Genomic DNA, 19213 nt, shown 5'->3' on the forward strand with positions numbered 1-19213 from the left:
GTGCGTCTTGTTTTGTACAATTTTTGACCTAAAAAAGTTCTGGGAAAATAAGAGAAAAATAATTTGTTACTCACTGAACTTAAATTATTACATTAAATAGGCGTCGTGTTAGGTGTTAATGATTAACTGCATTTTATGAGCATGGCCTAAAAGTATGCTATAGAAATGATTGCCTTTTATCCAAAACGCAAACCGCTCATATGAGATCAATTAAAAATACATTTCTAATTTTCACAAGAATAATAATAATGTATTTATGCAAAAAAAAATAAACTGTTACACATACAAAAAAAATTATACATTTACATGTTTGAAAAGGAAAGGAAAAATAGTTGAAAAAAAAAAGATAAATGGCAAAAGTGGAAATGTTAGTTATTTTTTGATTCAGACATTTCGAACGCCTCGGAGTTCCTTGTCGGCCTTCTTGAGGGTTACAAAGTTGTTGAGCTGCTTGACGCGCAATTTCGACCAGACCATAAAGTTGCTAAGACCTAGAATAGTTGCGGCATGCAGAGCAGCTCCCTCAGGATAAAGGACTGTGGAACAGCCAAGACCCGATGGCACATTGAGACTGGACCAGACATCGACCTGCATGTTGTCGGACTTAACGGGTGGACAATTGATAACCGGATAGTTTGTGCTGCCTGAGACGACGGGACCAAGTCCATTGGAACGACCAGCGACAGCGATAAAGATTAGATTGCTCATGACAGATTCATATTCGCGGACAATGCGCAATGTCTCCTCGGGACACTTGTGGGCGGAACTAACTCTCAGCTCGACGTTGAGGCCAAGGGAACGACAGCTGCTTGCGATCTTTTCGCTGTGCGACGTATCCGATGCGCTGCCCATGAGGATAACAACCAAATGATCCTTGCGTGGAACAATATCCGCCAGCTGCTCTGATACCCAGATAAAGTTACGCTTCACCGTATCCAGATCGGTGGAGGTAACCGATGTTAGATTGCGATAGACCTGCTTATCGACCATCAAACGCTTATCTCCGGCTGGCCAAAGACGCCATGAATCAGAGTCTATAATATCGGCCAGAATAATATTGCCATCTTCGTCCACACCGTACTCCACCTTCATGTCGATCAACGCACAGTTCTTCGTTTGCCACGCCCTCTCCAATACCTCAAATACCAGCAATGTCATCCGTCTCATTATGTCCACCTCATCTTGACCTGTAAAAGGAAGAATTTTCACTCTTGCATTCAATTTCACAACAAATTTCTTCAGTTTTATTCCTCTTACCAATCAGCAGGCCATTCAGCTCGAATTTGGCCGAAATGATTTGCTCATCGCTCCACTGGGGATCGTGATTGGCGTCGTCCTTGAAGAAGGTCTCCTGTTTTGGTGGCGAGAATCTGTTAAAAGCCGAGAAAGATTTAGATTATTTAATTACCGCTTTAACTTTAACATAGTATATAATATTACACATCGACGATAAAGTTTCACATCCCTTACACAAATTTCTTGTTCTCATAAAAATTATAACACTTTATAAATTTTAATCAAAATAATTGAAATATTCTTAAAACTTTTTTTCAAATTTCTCTGAATATTACATAAATTATGATGCGCTATATACAGCATACTAATTAAAAAAAACAACTTGAATTGCTCGAAAAATATGATTTAGAAACTTAAATAATTATTTTTGTCGAAAAAACTTTAAGGTTCTCCAAAAGAACTTTCAGATTAACTAAGTAATTCCTCTGTCCCTAGGAAAACACTTTACACTATACCAACTTTATAGGAAATTCAGAAAAGAAACATGAAAAATTTACAAAAAAAAAAAGTTAAAAACTCTCGAAATCGAAGCCAACCGAAAATCTTCCAAAAATTTATGGAGATTTGGAGATTTTTTGTTGGATTCGCTTTCTGAATATGTATAACAGTTTGAAAATTAGAATTGGTGTTGTAAAAAATCAATATTTAATGGTAATCGAATTTTTTTAAAAACAATAAAATAAATAGTTTCCGATAAAAAGGATTTAAATAAAAATTTGGAAAAATACTTGAATACAATAAACTCATTATATTTATAACACTTCGGTGCTTTCCACAAGATAAGTGTTTGATAAAGACAAATAACTTATAAAGAAAATCTATTTTAAAAAAAATTAATAATAATAATAAGAAAAACTCTCGGAATAAACGTGGAACTCATTGATTTCTTCGAATTAAGCTCATAAACAGCACTTGGGCGTTAATGGAAGGTTAACCTTAGTTGGAATTGAAAGTTGTTTTCCACAAAATGAATATTGCGAATCTGTTAAGCCATCTATGAATTTTCACAATGTTATTGCCGCGCTTCGGTGCATCGCTTATCAGGGCAACGGGGCGACCGTCGACCTCGATTGTGGTTGAATTTGTTTACCACAGCATCTGTCGGTCTGTTGATGGGGTCTATGTGGGGTAGTATGGAGGTTGAAGCAGGAGAGGGAGAAGAAGAAGTAGATGGAAAGAGGGAAGGAACACTGTTCACTGACGTTAGCTGCATTGATAAGCGGCTATTGCAGCGAACTGTGTGGCGCATGCAGTTAACGGTGAGATAACCCCAACGGGATGCTACTGACCTGTAACCCTCTGGTACGCCCACGTTGCGCTTGAGAAAAGATCCGGTTGCCAGGCGACGTGTAACCCATTCAATTGGTATCATCTGGCATTTGCGGGCTATGAACGCCTTTGGGCCACAATGTTTCACGTAGGCGGTGCGTACACCTGACAGTCAAGAGAAAATACAATCGAAGAGATTATTATAATAATCATTAAAGTAAGTGGGATTATATTGTAAGTAGAATGAAAAATTCGCAGCACCCAAAATGTGTTACCCTTGCATTAATTTTAATATAAAGCAAGACTAATCTTTAATTCAATTTAGTTAAAATAATTCGAAAAACAAGAGTTTCTTTAGCAAAATGTTAATAGTAGTCTGATTTTAACCAAATTTGTACAGAATATAGGAGACAATACCAAATACACTAACTGCGACTTTTTCTGACATATCTTAAGAAATAAAGTGGCTTATACATAAATGCAATTTTCGATCTATTATTATTATTTTTTTATATATATATATGATTTAGTAATCCAAACCGTTCGATTACGAAATACATTTGTACTATCTTTTACAAAAAAAGGACCTTTACCAAGGCTTATCAAAATACATATGTAGTTTTAAAAATTGAGAGACTAGTTTGCATAGAAAAAGATGGATATTTTCTCGTATATATTGTATATATACAGTAAGTTAAGTAAATGTTTAGACAAAAGAAAAGTGCAAATGAATTTCATTGTTTCTATACTTTATACTATACCCCAAATCAAAAAAAAAAAAAAAACCCAAATATAGACCGATTTATCATGAATTTAGCCAAAAAAAAAAATAGATTGGGGTCTCAACTAGTTTTTTTTATTTAAATCTTTAAAGTTTCCATACTATTTTTTTTGTTGTTTTGTGCAACACGGAACTACTACGGGCCGTTTACCAGCACTAGTTTCGTTTGACTTGTCGATTTTTTGGCCAGTTTACCAAGTACATAATGGATTTGTGAGCTTTATTTGGAAAAATCTCAATCGAAAAATAATATAATGAAAAAATATAATTATATTGAATATTTGGCCAAGCTCCAATTCCAAAAGAAGTTGGAAGACCAATGGAGAAGCATTTATAAGATTTTTTTGTTCATGAAGTGGGTGTGTTACCGAGAAAAAAAAGCGGCGCAGGCAAAATTTTTGTTTAAAAAATGTTAAAAAAAAAAATTTTTTGCCTATGGTCCTCTATTTAAACTCCCCAACACCTCTAGAATGAAGTTAAACATCTCTATTAAGAAGCTACTTGTGACCGTGTGACCAAATCAGTGTTGGTAAACGAGCTGTAAGGTGAAAAGTTGCACAAATCAACAACAAAAATAGGCAACTTTGTATAGAAATTTCAAAGATTAAAAAAAAAATTAGTTGAAACCCTAATGTAATTTTTGTTTTTTTTTGTTTTTTTTTTTTTTGGTTTGGAGTTGCCTCAGACTAATAGACTTTTACAGTAAATTTAAATATGTTTTTGTTTTTAAACTTACCCGCTTCGTTGAGCAGACGAAAGACTTGGCCATTTGTGGTATTTGAGATTTCAGCCTTGCCGGCCAAATCGTGAGCCTTAACACCGTCGCCGGCTGTAATGCGATCCTTGCTTAACAACAGACATAGGCCGGGATGTTCGGGCAGATTGTAGACTTGCTTCGTTTTGCCCTCGATGATCACCTTGCCGAGCTTGTAGCCCTCAACTGTAGATGGCGTTAATGCAGTGTTTGAATTGATTTGATCTGTTCTGATCTGATCAATAGCACTTACTTGATGTCGTTGTGGTTGCCATTGTTTATCTGTTTATTATTGTTGTTTGCTTGAAATTAACTTGAATTGCGGCAAGCAAGCAGTTTTCAATTGCAAGTCTCACGTGTTGCGCGTTACGCTTTGTGCTCAATATTCGCCAATTAATTTTCCACTCGTTGTCGTCGTCGTCGTCTGCATCGAAGTCAAGCTCCAAGCCAACTGTGTGACAGCGAACGCGCTGCGAACGACTTTATGTGTTTTATTATGCTTGTTTTCGGCTTGCTTATCTCGTACACAAAAAAAAAAACACACACACACACACATGAAAGCACACAAGCTCATGCACACAGACATAAGGCGACGAACACACGTGCGTAGGCAAAGGCAACGATCGCCTACTCTGAGACAAGGTTGCCACTTACTGAAAATATATCGTAACATATTTTATAGAAAAGTGTACCATTTTTGGAATAAAGTGTACAATATATTTATGCATGCTAAAGAAAGATACATTTTCTCATTAGATAAATATCAGCTGTTTGTTGTGGACGCACAAACAAATGAAAAAAGGACGTTTGGACTTTTTTACAACGGAGGAGAAGATAAAGTTGATAAAAGAAGTGAAGAAGTACCCGATCCTATATGACTTAAATAAAAATAGCATTTCGATGCAATTTTCATAGATTGACCCAATATGCGCTCGGCCTGCGTTCGTCGTCCTCTTCTTCCTTCAGCATAGGGCATATGCTAACAATCCCGACTCCCAAACTTAAAAACTTTCAATTGTATTTATTTTTCAAGTTTGTCGCTTTATTAAATGTAAGCAAAGCACAGCTGACGCACCAATGTGACCATTCAACGTTTGGTTACTTTTTGGTGCTGCGTTGGTCACACTAATTTTCGTCGCTGAGCGTCCAAATTTATCACTTGTTTTTATTCGCTCCTCACAAAATTTAGTGAGTACCTACCTTAACTTTCAAATTTGTACTTTGCGTAAAAATTTAACCAAACGCAAAGTACAGCATCATTAATTTTTGGTTTTACTTACTTATGGATTTTAAAAATTTCCAATTTGGAGTTTTAATCAGAAAACCTATTTTCTGCATCGAGAAGAAATAAATTTAATAAGCAAAATGTAAACAGAATAGGAAAAAGTATCGCTCAAAAAAAAGTGATCCAATGTACCAACCAATAAGATAAATGTACCAGTTTTGGTAAAAGTGTACCAACAAGGGCAATCGTGCTCTTAGAGTGGGAGAGAACGAGACAGCGCACAAGCAAAACGTACCACATGACTTTGACATGCCGTTTGGCACAGCGTTAAATCTGAATCATGTTTTAAATGTATATGTAACATATATGTATATAATAATAAAGCGGTGCTTAACTTGCAAAATGCAACAAATAAAGTTAATCTGGCTAACAACTGTTGACTGTCTGACCATGAGCAAAAACACAGACGATTGCGTCGACAAAGTGACAGCACAAGTGATTGGAAGAGTATTCAATGGTCGTCATTCTTGCGTATTATTTGTTTTTCTTTTAAACTGCGAATTTTTCTCTTTACTGTGCGCGATAAATTTAATTGGAGAGAAGAAGAAATACACTATTTGTTTGATTAAGCGAATGTTTTTTATGAACTCTGACTTTATTTTTATAAAGCTCTATGTAATTTCATGATTTTAGGAGATCAAGAATTCATGAAATGCTACGTATAAACGTAGAATATGTGTTTTAACTATAACGAATGCCTTGCAAACATTAAGATTGAATTACTTTCCAGTGTAAACCTTTTCATACTGCAGTTTATTTTCAAATATTGATGTCCGGCATTTGTAATATGATTTCTGTCCCAGAGATCAATCCAGATTATGTGAGCGTCATCATTTTACACACACACACACATGCGTACATGAATGTAAACAAAAATATTTGTGTATTTGTTTTTTTTTTGCCCGACATCAAAAGCTACACGTTTTCCGCATGTCAGGCAATTGTCATTATTGGGATGGGAGAGGTTTTCCGCTGGTTGCCAAGTGCACGCAAGCGGAAAGACAGCTAAGTTATTGGACAAGTAGCAAAAGCTTTCTTTATCTGCCAAGAATGTTGCACACAGATTTATGTGTATGTCTTTTGAAATTACTAATTTTGCATACAATTTAATGTTATTTTAATAAGAGTTTCTTGTTGTGCAAATGAAATAAACTGGTCATTCTTATTTTTTTCCATCATTAACAATTTGTTTGGGCTTATTTTCAATTTCGCGCCAAGGCCCAACCGCATTTAGCATGGACAACAACCAATGCACAACTACAGAGTCGATAAGAAGTTATCGATGCTTACGTTTTTCGTCAAGTCGATGCATTACTGTAGCTGTGACAAGTACTTTCGTTAAGTGAGTAAAAGTTGTATTAACATTCGTTAAGTGTTACTTTTAACAGTGCATATTGAGTAAAATGTTTGCATTAATGTTAAAAATGAACGCTCTGTTAAGTATAAATATAGTTAAGAATTGTTGTTGTTTTTTTTTGCCGTCGCAGTGCAAGCACGTCGGTAACGGAAATTCTTGTCAACATTTTTCGCGCTCTACGTTTTAACGGCGCCCGGTCGTCGTCGCCGTTGCTGCCGTTGAACACCGTCAAGCGCAGCGGCGTCGCATCAAGCAAAAACGTAATCCCTTTTATTATTTTAGAAGCAAAAAAAAACCAAAATAAAAAAAAATACCAAAGAATAAAGAAATCAGAAGAAAAAACGCTGCATGCTTTTCTGTTGGACTTTTCAGTTGAACTAAATTTGATGCGTCGTCGTCAAGCTTGTCTCGCGCTTTGTTGTTGTTGTCTGTCAATTGTATTATTATATTAAAAATGCTTTAGTTAATTCTGTGTGTGTTTGATCTGTGCGTGAGTGTGTGTGTGTGTTTGTTTGCGTGTTGTCTCCCGGCAGAGCCGCCGACGTCGCATTGTGCTGAGCGCAGCATAAAGAAGCTGTCGCAATTACAACAATAGCAACATAAACGACGGAGGCAAAACAAATGCGAATTAATATAATAAAAAAAAAACACACACACAAAAACAACAAGAAGAGCACAATTAATTGCTAATTATTATTTTTCTTCGGTGTCGCTCTGAATTATTATTTTTATTTGTTGTGGTTGTAATCCTTAGCACGCGCGCTCTCTCTCTCTCTCTCGCTGGCTCTCTCAATCTTTGTGTGTGTGTGTGTATTGCCTTTTGTGTTGTTGTGCTTAATGCAACCCCTGCTTTGTTGTTGTTCTTGCTCTTATGAGAGAGCAGATGCATATTGCAGAGCGACGCCAAATTTTCGGTTTTCAGTTATCCTGGTATGCATGTACATACGTATGTATGTATGTTTGTATGTATGCAAGACGCGTGAGAGGCATACACAAATATGAATTTTAAGATTCGACATAGGATTGTATTTCGTTGTTGTCGGTGGAGGAGTGGTTGGTGGTGTGGTGGGAGGTTATCATCGCCTTAGCCGGCGTCAAGAAGGCGCAAACAAATTCACACATTGCTCATAAATTGTACAACAGCATCTGCCTTGCTATGTAAATATGCAAGTGCTCTTCCTTTCGCCTGCTCCCTTAAGTCCATCTCATTCTGGGTCGGTTCTCCAGTTCCTTTTTTCGTTGTAAATTCGCAATATCTCATTGCATACATTTTGGGGCACTCACAAATTTCTGTTAATGGAAACGCTTATGCCTTCCACACTTTCTGTTGGCATAATAATAATAATATTTATTTATTATTATTATTTTTATTTTTTAAATTTTAATTATAACCCAAAAATGCAATTTATTTTTACTGTTTTTATTGTTTAATATAAATTAAAAAAAAAAACTTATATCCAATTTTGGTTATACAGTTATGTTATAATTATTAAAAATACAAATTTTTTTTTTTATTATTTGTGTAATACAAAATTTAAAAATTAAATATAAAGAAATATAAATATATTTAAAAAAAGCGGAAATTAAAAAAAAAATAAAATGTTTCATGATAATTTTTTTTTTTAACTTAATACAATCTCTGAATAATGTCAAAAGTTATTAGAAATAATTTGTCTACTCTACTAAAACTTTCTGTGGAACTGGTTTCGCTTGTGGCTTTTATTGAATTAATTTTACTCTTATCCTATTATTATGTTAAAATTGATTAACATATTTCTTTTTCGACTTTGACTTGATATTCCCAGCTTAAAAGAGTTTTTTTTTTATATTTATTTTATGTTTTGCTGTTTAAATTGCGCTAGTTAAAAAAAAACCTTCGTAACATGCATCCTTCCAGAATTTAGATTCGTTAACATAACTTGTATATTACTAAATCTTCTATTAATTTATTTTTTTCTTTGAATTTTCGAATGTAAAAGCAAAAGTTTAAAATGACATCGATAGTAAAACAATCAAACAAAAAGTGCATAGCGACAGTTGAATATTGCTTTGTTTTTGTTTCGAATTAATATCGCAATATGGTGTAATAATCATAACCATTAACATTTACAATCGGCTGTTAATCAAAGCCTTAAGAGTTCAAAAGGAAACCCCCGATATTGTGTTATCGCATCATAAAGTCAATTGACACGCCGTCATTAAGGGTATTCCAATTAATACAATTCTCAATTATGTCGCCCCCATAAAATGTATGTATGAACATTTCTTGACTTTTTATTGTGTTGTGTTTTGCACATGAGTTGTTGTTGTAGTTGTTGAAATCGCCAGATAATCATGGTAATGCAGCAGGGCAAAACATACACCGTGCAAGCATATGAATGTATCTACTTCACTCACTCCTCCACACTAACCCACACACACGCACACACCCACATAGGCACAGAGAGAGCGAGAGAGATGGAGAGGATGAGAGAGACATTGGTGTCCACTTAAATGTGACAACAATCAGAATGGAACAGTGCTTGCCAGAGGTTGTGGTACTGGCATAACATAACGGTGAACTGCAGCATACTATTTAACTTTGTTGTTGTTGTTTTGCTTCATTGCAGCTGAAATAAGAAAAAGATTTAAAACAAATAAATAAATACGAGAAGACTGCACCGTTCTGCCTTAAGCGTCGCGCCGCCGCCAGCAGAAGCAACGGCAGAGGAAGTGTGAAGTGAAAGGGGAAAAGGAGAAAACGAGAGCAAAGGAAACGGAAAGAAAGCAAAGAATAACATTTAAAGCCAAGCAATCATCACAATGGGCTCGTACATCGAACTGTTGGGATTGTTTGTGCTGCTGATGCTGCCCTTCCTGTACGAGACGAATCACATATTTCGCTATTATTTTAAATTTCTCATCTATTATGGGATCGTATCGTTCAACGCGATCATTTTAATACCGGCTTTTCTCATACGGCCCTGTGATGTCCGCAATTTACTGTAAGTATCCAAACCAACGACAAATAAAGACAAAATAAGAACAAAGATTTTTCTTCGGTGCGCCGAAGATTTAATACACTTTCAGTGCGCTGTATATTTTTATAAATGTTTTAATATATAGTAATAAATGTGTTAAAGAAAAATAAAAAATATAAAATATAAATAAATATTAAAATTTTCACCAATCGTTCATTTGCCAGCTATATGATTGATATGGTAGTCCGATTTCAAACAAAATTGTTTTGAAATTTATAAAGCAATTAATAATATACACTCTGAGAGTTTGTTATTCATAAAGTTTGATTTTCAAAAAATCTTTTCTATGGCAGCTATATAGATGTAGTAGTCGGATTTAAATTAAATTTTTTCGAGCCGTTTAAGATAATGCCAATTAGACAATCTTTGAGTTTGGCTAACATATCTTAATAAATACCAAAGTTTTTATACTAAAGGTTGATATTCGACCGATCGATCCTATCACACCTATATGTATAGTGATCCATTGCAGTTGTTTGCGACAAAAACACGGACCTCAACCGAGTTTAGTCAACATAGTTTTAAAACTATGGGTATAGTTTGCATAGAAACAGGCGGGCATGTTTATATCGACTCTGTTCGTCGTGCTGTTAAAGAATATATATTAGTGATGTAAAAATGTATTGAAATATCGACAACTCGAATTTCGCGGAAGTGATTTTCGAGAACTTCAACTCGATGATTTTTTTTGACCATCTGTCGAGTTGATTGAAGCGATTTCCATGAAAAATCAAGAACTCACAGGGGATTGTTCATCGTAGTTAATTTGTAGAATTGAGTTTGGTCGTTAAATTTTTGTTGAACGACTGTAATAAATAACCTACCCAACACGGTTGCCACCTAATAAAATAAAAAAGCGCCAAAAAAATGTTTAAAAAAATTTCACTTAAAAAGAGCCAATTTCATGAAAACTACCCATTTCTTTACAAAAAAAAAAACGGGAAAAAAAGAGCCAGTTTTGGCGAAAAAACGATAAGTGTGGCAACCGTGCTACCAAATTGCCAAATTTTGAATAAAACATAAAAACGATGCAAGAAAAATGGGATTTCAAATAAAAGTACGCTTGTATTTTGTGATTACAATAGCGTTTTCAAGTAAAAAAATTTTTTTTTCTTTTAAAACTCGATAATTGCAACTTGATCTACTATTTTCCGAAATATCGACAACTCGATACTTATTTTTGGCGATTTTCTATTTCGATATAAAACTCGATCTAAAGTTAGGATTTACATCACTAATATATACATTAGTATATATATATATATAAATATATACTTTGCGTGACATATTTTGTGAGAAGTTTATGATACTCACTGCAAGGGTATAGAAAGAAAAACAAAGTGTGCTATAAAAATATAAATATAGCAATAATTAAATGAACCCACTCGAAATCATTCAAAACAATTCATAAACTTCATAATTATACTAGACCGCAACTTATCTATACCCCTTGTTAACCATATAAATGTTTGCACGTACTCTCCTAAAGTATTTGTCGGGCGATGTTTATTTTTTATTTTTCCGTTTGATATTTGAGAAATCGATAGGCCCTCGGTTCGTGTTATGATTCTGCTTTGTTTGCCAGCAGCGTCTTGTTGTTGTTAGCCAAGTTAAATCTTATAAGTTATTTGTAACCGCATTTCAAGGGTAGCCTCTCTATTTGACTAACTTTGATTGCTTATCAAATTGTACATATATAAAACTTGAAGTCGATCAACTTATTGCTTTGATTACGCTAGTCAAAATTAACCTTTAGACCGAGTCGACTCCGTTAAAGGAAAAATTGAACTAAACATAACTTTTTCCACACAAAACAAAAAAATTTCGTTTACGTTTTGGAATTGAAAATTAAATTTTCCCCTAATCTAAGATACTAGCAATCAAGGCTGCAAACCACCAAAATTTTGGTGAAGGTTCGGATCGATGGTTTGAACCATAGAGCAAGACTGAGGTTTGGTTCGCAAACCGGTGTACCTTTTAAGCCCAAGGTTGTGGTTCGAGCCTTGGTTAAGTTTCACGCAAAAAAAACTATTTTTAAAATGAACAAACTCCAGTAAATTTTCGATGTATTCATGGAAATCGATTTAATGAACTCGATAGATTCACTTTCGCAAATATCGAGTCGTCGATATTTCGATATTTTTACATCACTTATAAAAAGTATGTAAATATTTTTTTTTCGAACCGAACCTTTTATTTAAGAAATTGGTTCGGTTCAGGTTCGGGTTCACGGAGTATATAGTATTAAAGTTTCGGCTCATGATTCGGTTCGGATTGCTTAAAAGCCCGAACCGAACCGGTTCAGCTCGGTTCGTTTTAAAACCAGTTTGCAGCCTTGCTAGCAATATCTATAACCGAATGATAAATGCTCTTAATTACTTATTGGTGGATATTGATGAATAAATAAATATTTTTCGAAAAGAATAAAAAGTCGCTTTTCTTAACTCAAAAAATGAGAATTAAGGATACCTATTTTCTTTTAAACTGCTTTAACGTACTCGCGATCGAAAATTATAATTGCGGTGAAGCGATTGTCAAAAAATACTTGACTTTTTTTTTATAAAATGAACAAGCTGATATATTCCTTCTTGTTACTCCTTTTTGTCTCTTATTCCTATTTCCTTAAGCCACTTACATTAGCAACTCCAAATTCTCTTCAATTTCTACAAACCCTTTGTGTATGATACCTTGTATCCTCATGGTTAAGTTATTTAATCATCAATATTGAAGCAGTTCATGAAAAACCAATGTAACTTTTGAACACCTGAAAATTGTCTGGTTAGTGTGTTATTGGAATTGATTACCTCTTAAGTATTCTGTTTGTAGACCGCGACTCACATGCATTGTACCTAAATATTTGCTGTAAACATTGAAGGACGTCGCGACGGTTGGTGGTGCAGTGGTGGTGCAGTGGTTGACACGTGTCGACCCTGTTGTAGTCTGTAGCGGGGTGAGAGAAGGTTTTGGACTGACTTTGCTTTGCCTGTGTGCACGCTAATGCCAATTGGCCAAGTTGAGGTAAGGTTCGTGTTGTGCAGGTGCCACATTTTGTCACACATTTGTTGTTGTACTTTGAGGTCTTCGACATTATCGGAAAAACTGCTTAAGCTTTGTTTAGGGCCGGAAAAATTATCTGCAAACTTATATGTATGAATACGGCCAATTCTACAGCCCCGTAAAATGTATTTAATTTAATGAATGTATGAATGTAATTAAAAACATGAAAAAAGTACGAATTTTAACAATTTAGTTGGAAATGTACCGAAAAGAAACTGCACACTTTGTTTCATTTGTAGTTCAGAAGTTATTAATCAATAGAATTTTTTCTTTTTACATATTGGCGGTATTCCTGAAACAGATTCAGATTTGGTTTTGCCGATCAGCTGTTCAAAGCTGCTCCAAACAAAATGTGGCCAGACAAAATAAAAAAAAATACGAAAAGTGAGGTAACCCTAAGAGTTCGAAAAATAGTTTTCACACCTTCCTTTGTCAATTTGTGTTTTTGCGCCTTTTTTTTTTAACTCTCCAAATCAAAATCAAATCAGTGTGCAAAAAGGAACGTTCCTGATACTGATTTAGATTTGCTTAAACCAAACCGAAATCAAATCTTAATCTGCTTTAGGAATAGGATATAGGAAAAAGATTCATAAACTTTTTTAATAAGCAAAATATTTTGGAAAAATATTAAGCTTCTCTTTTTGCGCGAATTTTTTTATGTTTTGCACAACTTTTTAACGACTTTTCGACTTGCCGACTTGCATTTTCGTTCAGGACTGCCTGTGCAGCCGGCCAAAATACATATTCTTTAACAGTACTGAACCTCTTTTAAGTGAAAAATGTTTACTAACTTGAAAGCGTTTAGCTAATTTTCTATACGAAAATTCATTATCAGTACTGTAATTGTGCACAATTTAATTGCGTATTTCCTTTTTGATTCGAGCCATCGGAAAACTACAAGCAAAAAGAGGAAGCGAGAAATGTCAAATTCTTCTTCAATTGATCAAGCTTTCCAACGGCATATTGCATATCGAGAGCTTACAATGGGAGAAATTTGCTTTTAGATGTGTTCAGCTTTTTTTTTGTACATTCCTTATTAAATAAAAAAAGACGAAGACAATCGACCTTTTCGATTAAAAGACATAAGAAAAAATAATAAATTGGGAAGCAAACATTCGTGTTGGAACTGAAAACGCAAAACTCTGCGAATTTATTTATTGAATTGTGTATGGTGCCTTAAAATTCATCAATACGCAGATAGATTAATAACATTCATTAACAAAATAAATTTTAAAGATACTCGTATTGTCTTCAATTTTCGCTTAATGCACGTTAAAGTTATGCCATAAACAATTTTATATATTTAGTATAGACTATATGTTTATATTGAATATGTATAACCTATACATAACCTTAACGTGTTTCTTTATGTATGCTCATTAGGGAGCATCGACTTTTTCGAAAAAAATGGTACCCCATATTCGTAATCTACAGTCAATTCTAAGATGTTTTTTTACGAAGAGTTTTTGAGTTAAAAAATTTTGTGTTTTTAATCCTTGCAAGGACGAAAACTATGTTTTAAAGATAATTTGTCTTTGTCTTTGGAAGTCCTGGTCATAACACGAGTTTTGATACCAATCTTGTCAGGATACTAAAGATATGGTAATAATTCATGATAAAAATATCAAAAAACACGTTTTTCAAATCAAAAAGCGTGGACTAGGAATTGAGTTTAGAATTATGGTTTCCTGGTAAAAACATCTTTAAATTGTCCGTAGATTACGAATATGGGGTAACATTTGTCAATATTTTTTGGCACATATAAATCGATGCACTCTAATGCTCATACAGAATATATCATTTATAAACTTTACATTTATTTATGATTGGATGCTAGCTATTAGTCAGGATAATGAGTATTCTTTATTTGATAACATTTCCACGTTTAACTGTAATATTTGTAATCATAGTTTTTTTTTTTTTTTTTAGCGGTTTGAGTATCATTAGCTGAATGATTAAATCGATTGTCTGTCTTTTAGCTGTCACATGTCCCTTGAGTTGAACGAACAAATTAAACAGTCACTTTAGCTGCAATAGTTTCATTCCCCTTAGTTCTCTCTCTCTGTCCAAGTCTGACCATATGGCTACCTTGTTGTGAGCCCCCCTTTTTTGGGGTTGTTGCACAATTAATTGAAAATTGCGCGCACGTGTCACCTGCCACCATATGCTAAGGTAATCAAAGTCGCCGTCCGACCCCTATCTTCCCTTTTAATACCCTTTGAAAATGGTAAATAATGGGTATATTTGTTTAAAATTATTATAAGAGAAGAATTTCGAATTTTAATTAAAAATGGCCACAAATCTTAAAACAAAAAGAAAAATTATATCTTATATTTATATTTATTATTCAGGCGTTCGTATTAAAGAAGTTTGAATTAGTGATCGTAATAAAAAATAATACTTCAGAAAATAATGATAGTGTTTTTATAAAATATCGTTGACGGCGATAACTTAGAACATTTCGTAAATATATTCAAACATCGTCACTGATAATTATATGATAATCGTTTATAATATACACTTTATATAGATGTGAATATATTATTTCTGTTGATATATATTACTGGTGTGAAAGTATGATAGAAACAATACATTTCTTTTTGCCCCACTTCATATGTGCATGTTAGGGTTTCTAAGTGCCAGCACGCAGGGTATTTTGTAGTCGTGCACTCCCGAATAGAGCGTTCTTACATATTTCCCAGTGCACTTTCCCCTATTCAAGAAAGTCAAGAATGTTGTAGATAATTTATCAAAGTATATTTTTGAATTTGTACTTGGAATTCACTGATTGATAAGCTGAAACTGTGTGGGGTTATGTGATGTTGTCAAGCGCTCAGGGTCAGTGTTGGATAATGCCAAGCGATAAACTGTCATAATTTAGTTTTGGGGTAACACTCGTTAAATCCACTAAACAGTTGCAACGCGATCAATTTCGACAATTTCTTAGTGCCAAAAAATATATATGTATATTTTTAGCACTTGCAACACTTTTTGTGGCATGTTAAATTTCCACTCGTGCCACTCGTCCCACTCGTGTCAGCACGCGTTTTCTTTGCCTCAGCAAAGGCGCTCAGATTGTGATTTGGTTTTGCCACATTCGGTTGTTGCCGCGTGTTGAACTTGCGGCGTTCGAGGACAAATTGGCGTTTCTTCAGCCACCAATTGTAATCGTTCTCAATGAAACGTCTCCGCGAGTTTCCCGTTTGTCGGAGAAATTCATCGCGTTCTTTAAGCCATTGTCGACCGTATTCCCAGCCCATTAATAAACTGATTCCTGCTGGTTCCGTTTTTCTTTCGAATGAGGCTATGAAAAGCGGACGCTTCTCTTTTCCATCATCAGGAAATAGTCGACTTTTGTTTGAGTGTTTAATGGTTATCGAGCGCTCCCAAGTTGTCGGCATGCTGTTAAAGCGTTAAAGGTAAAGGTATTTTGTAGTGTGGATCATCATGAATAGATAGATTTTCTTTGTTATTCATCTTGATAATTAAATTTCTTTTGTTTTTATTCGAATTGTATTCTGTTAAATGATCTACTTACTTGACAGCAGGCCTACTGCCTTTTGATACTCTGGAAGTTTATTATCTTAAGGGCACTGCGATATATCGAATAGATAGGTTTTATAACTTTGTCAAAACTGGGTCGATTTTGAAGCGGAATATCATTTTGATCATGGATTAATTCTGCATTTAAATAAATGTAAAGGGTGTCCGCTTGTGTTTTTCAAAATTTCAAAGTCTTAAACCTCAAGTTTTAACTTTTATCTTTTACCGATATTGTTGTTTAGGGACGGACCTTAACCGAACCAACGTATGTTTCTGTTTGATTCCCTGCTTAATGCTACATGTACATGTTTTCCAGGTGGGCGAGCACCTGGTGTCATCGGGTGACAACATTAATTGGACTTCGCTGGGAGTTGCGGGGCAAGGAGCATCTGGAGAAAGATCAGGCCTGCATCATAGTGGCCAATCATCAGAGCTCGCTGGATGTGCTGGGTAAAACAATAAAATTATAAAACATTTTTAGGAGTCGTATTTATCAGTAGTCTTTTAATTTCAGGCATGTTCAACATATGGCATGTGATGAACAAGTGCACGGTGGTTGCCAAGCGTGAACTATTTTATGCCTGGCCCTTTGGATTGGCTGCTTGGTTGGCCGGCTTGATATTCATTGATCGTGTGCGTGGGGAGAAGGCACGAGAAACATTGAATGCTGTGAATCGTCGGATCAAGAAGCAACGCATCAAGTTATGGGTATTTCCGGAGGGAACACGTCGCAATACCGGCGAATTGCATCCATTTAAAAAGGGCGCCTTTCATATGGCCATCGACCAGCAGATACCCATTTTGCCGGTTGTCTTCAGCTCCTATTGCTCATTCCTCAACGATAAGAAAAAGATATTGAATGCGGGACGCATTGTAATTACCACATTGCCGCCGATCAGCACCGAGGGATTAACCAAAGATGATATCGATACGTTAATGGAACGTGTGCGCGCTCAGATGACCGAAACATTTAAGTTGACATCCGCCGAGATGTTGCAACGTTACAAGCCCCATAAAACGCCTCCGAAACCGCCGGCGGTTGTTAACGGTGCCGCAGATGCTGTGGCCGCTGTTGCTGCTGTGGCAAACAGTTCGGCGGGCTATGCACAGTTGCATGTCGGTGCCGCTGCCGCTGCCGCCTCGTATGAGACATACAAGAGCAGCGCAGCCAGCAAAGCGACCATGCTCAAGACACTGTAGACAGACACGACTTACCTGGACACAGCCAGGACTAAATAGCACCTTAACCTCTTATGACATGCACGTGTCGACTGTCGAGACTTAATTCGTAGGCAACAGCAAAAAAACAAAAGCAAAACACAGCAAAAACATACCAAAAACAAAATGTAGACAAAGCTCTTAAAGCACACTATGCAACAAGGTTTATTTTATTAGCTATTCCGATCCTTTCCTTCAAATTGTTTGTCTTTTCTAAGCTATCTTTACTAATTTGTAACCAATTGCATTCTCTTGGTTGGAAAAGGGCTGAGGAAACTGCTTGTTCAACCTATAATCCCATTTTAAAGCGTGAGAACTTTTTCAGTGAATTATGAAAGAAAATTCTGATTGTACTTCAACTTAACTTAACTTTATCATTAAATCAACTATAAAAGGATTTGCAACGCCGGGTTACATTAGCAAATATATCTCTCAAAATCCTCATGGGAGTTACTTATGATCTCCTGAGTTTAATACAAGTTTTTGACTTCCACTAGTTTGTTTTGAATACAATCTCTTCTAGTATTATCGAACTTATCAAGAGATATGTATGCATAAGCAAGCTTTATATGAATTTTTCCATTTCATAAAAGTATTTAAAATTGTTTCCTAAATTATGTACGTGTTCATTTTGTTGCATAGTGTTTATCTTATGCATAATATAATAATATACAGCACATAAAGCTATAACTAAAATTACATACGAACAATAATCTATGTCTTAGCGAAAACATTTCTAACGAATTTTTTCAACACAACACACAAGAAATGGCAAAAAATATCGTATTTTTTTTACTTAGACATACCAAAAACGTAAAAACGAAAAGAAAAACCAAAAAACTATGAAAAATTAAGTAAAGAAAAATGTTAACTTGTAACCAAAGTTATGTGAACATACTCTAACAATTGGTTAGAGGGGTCCAACATACCCAGTTTTGATAGCGTTCTCCGAAATGCGCTCAATATTGTTTGTATATAGCCGACAAAATAAATGTGGCATTATCTTAGCCTCAAGAACATTTTGAAGAGCGCTTTATTAACTTGGCCTGCCGATGTTATATTTTTTATTTGTATTATTTTTTAATATAAACTTAAATATTACTTTTACATAGCATTATTATAATAATTTTTTTTGTGTTTATTTTCTGGTAATTTTAAATGAATTAATGAATTATTGAGATTAAAATGACATCTATTTATGTATTGTAATCCAGTATAAGTATATCCTAATAATAATGTTTTAAACTCAATGTTGTAAATACGACTCGAGACAGACGGAGATGAATAGACAACAAACTCACATAGAGAGAGATAGAGTGAGAAAAAGGCACGCTCAGTTGCGGTTTATTTTAAAAACAAATCTAAAAAATAAAATACTAATATTAAATACACCTTTTTTTGCTAATACCAATTTGTGTTTCAATCGATTAAGTTCAACTTGACATAAATGTGGAATGTGTTAAAATTTATAGCTTTAATGTTTTGCTTCGGCATCGAACTCCCTACGGTTCTAAAATCTAGACTGCAGATGTACTGCGGAAGCTCACCCATTTATAAGCAACTCAGACCACTCAGCAAATAACCTATAGAAAATTCATCCCCATCCAGTTTTCTTCAGGTCCATAGTAAATTT

At 34.8% G+C, this 19213-nt stretch overlaps 3 protein-coding genes across 6 annotated transcripts; 1 reads left to right on the forward strand and 2 right to left on the reverse strand.

The window, feature by feature from the left end:
- Positions 1-349: 349 nt before the first annotated feature.
- LOC117793747 (multifunctional protein ADE2) lies at positions 350-4576 on the reverse strand. The gene is made up of 5 exons (XM_034634140.1): positions 4354-4576; positions 4083-4286; positions 2586-2730; positions 1258-1370; positions 350-1187 (listed from the first exon to the last, which is right to left on the reverse strand). The coding sequence occupies exons 1-5, from the start codon at positions 4373-4375 to the stop codon at positions 385-387; spliced, it is 1287 nt and encodes a 428-aa protein (XP_034490031.1). The 5' UTR covers positions 4376-4576; the 3' UTR covers positions 350-384.
- Positions 4577-6842: 2266 nt separating this feature from the next.
- LOC117793754 (1-acyl-sn-glycerol-3-phosphate acyltransferase alpha) lies at positions 6843-18987 on the forward strand. 4 transcript variants are annotated; one of them, XM_034634148.1, is made up of 4 exons: positions 6843-7002; positions 9352-9726; positions 16679-16812; positions 16877-18987. In XM_034634148.1, the coding sequence occupies exons 2-4, from the start codon at positions 9545-9547 to the stop codon at positions 17560-17562; spliced, it is 1002 nt and encodes a 333-aa protein (XP_034490039.1). In that variant the 5' UTR covers positions 6843-7002; positions 9352-9544; the 3' UTR covers positions 17563-18987. The 4 variants fall into 4 exon arrangements, with proteins under 4 accessions (XP_034490039.1, XP_034490054.1, XP_034490062.1 ...); XM_034634163.1 differs by having other exon boundaries at positions 6863-6885; XM_034634171.1 differs by lacking the exon at positions 6843-7002 and adding an exon at positions 7075-7179.
- On the reverse strand, positions 15554-16304 carry LOC117793784. The gene has a single exon (XM_034634183.1). It carries the CDS (start codon positions 16218-16220, stop codon positions 15792-15794), a length of 429 nt encoding a protein of 142 aa, XP_034490074.1. The 5' UTR covers positions 16221-16304; the 3' UTR covers positions 15554-15791.
- Positions 18988-19213: the final 226 nt, after the last annotated feature.

Source organism: Drosophila innubila, chromosome X, assembly GCF_004354385.1.
Source record: "Drosophila innubila isolate TH190305 chromosome X, UK_Dinn_1.0, whole genome shotgun sequence".
Lineage (NCBI taxonomy): Eukaryota > Metazoa > Arthropoda > Insecta > Diptera > Drosophilidae > Drosophila > Drosophila innubila.

Bases quoted from the DNA above. Each gene is read 5' to 3' on its own strand.
- LOC117793784 (XM_034634183.1), bottom strand. From the start codon at position 16,220: ATGCCGACAACTTGGGAGCGCTCGATAACCATTAAACACTCAAACAAA.
- LOC117793754 (XM_034634148.1), top strand. From the start codon at position 9,545: ATGGGCTCGTACATCGAACTGTTGGGATTGTTTGTGCTGCTGATGCTG. The intron at 9,727-16,678 runs GTAAGTATCCAA...CATGTTTTCCAG, and splicing joins TGTGATGTCCGCAATTTACT to GTGGGCGAGCACCTGGTGTC. The intron at 16,813-16,876 runs GTAAAACAATAA...TTTTAATTTCAG, and splicing joins GAGCTCGCTGGATGTGCTGG to GCATGTTCAACATATGGCAT.
- LOC117793747 (XM_034634140.1), bottom strand. From the start codon at position 4,375: ATGGCAACCACAACGACATCAA. The intron at 4,287-4,353 runs GTAAGTGCTATT...CGCCATCTACAG, and splicing joins GGCAACCACAACGACATCAA to TTGAGGGCTACAAGCTCGGC. The intron at 1,371-2,585 runs GTCAGTAGCATC...GGCTTTTAACAG, and splicing joins GGCGTACCAGAGGGTTACAG to ATTCTCGCCACCAAAACAGG.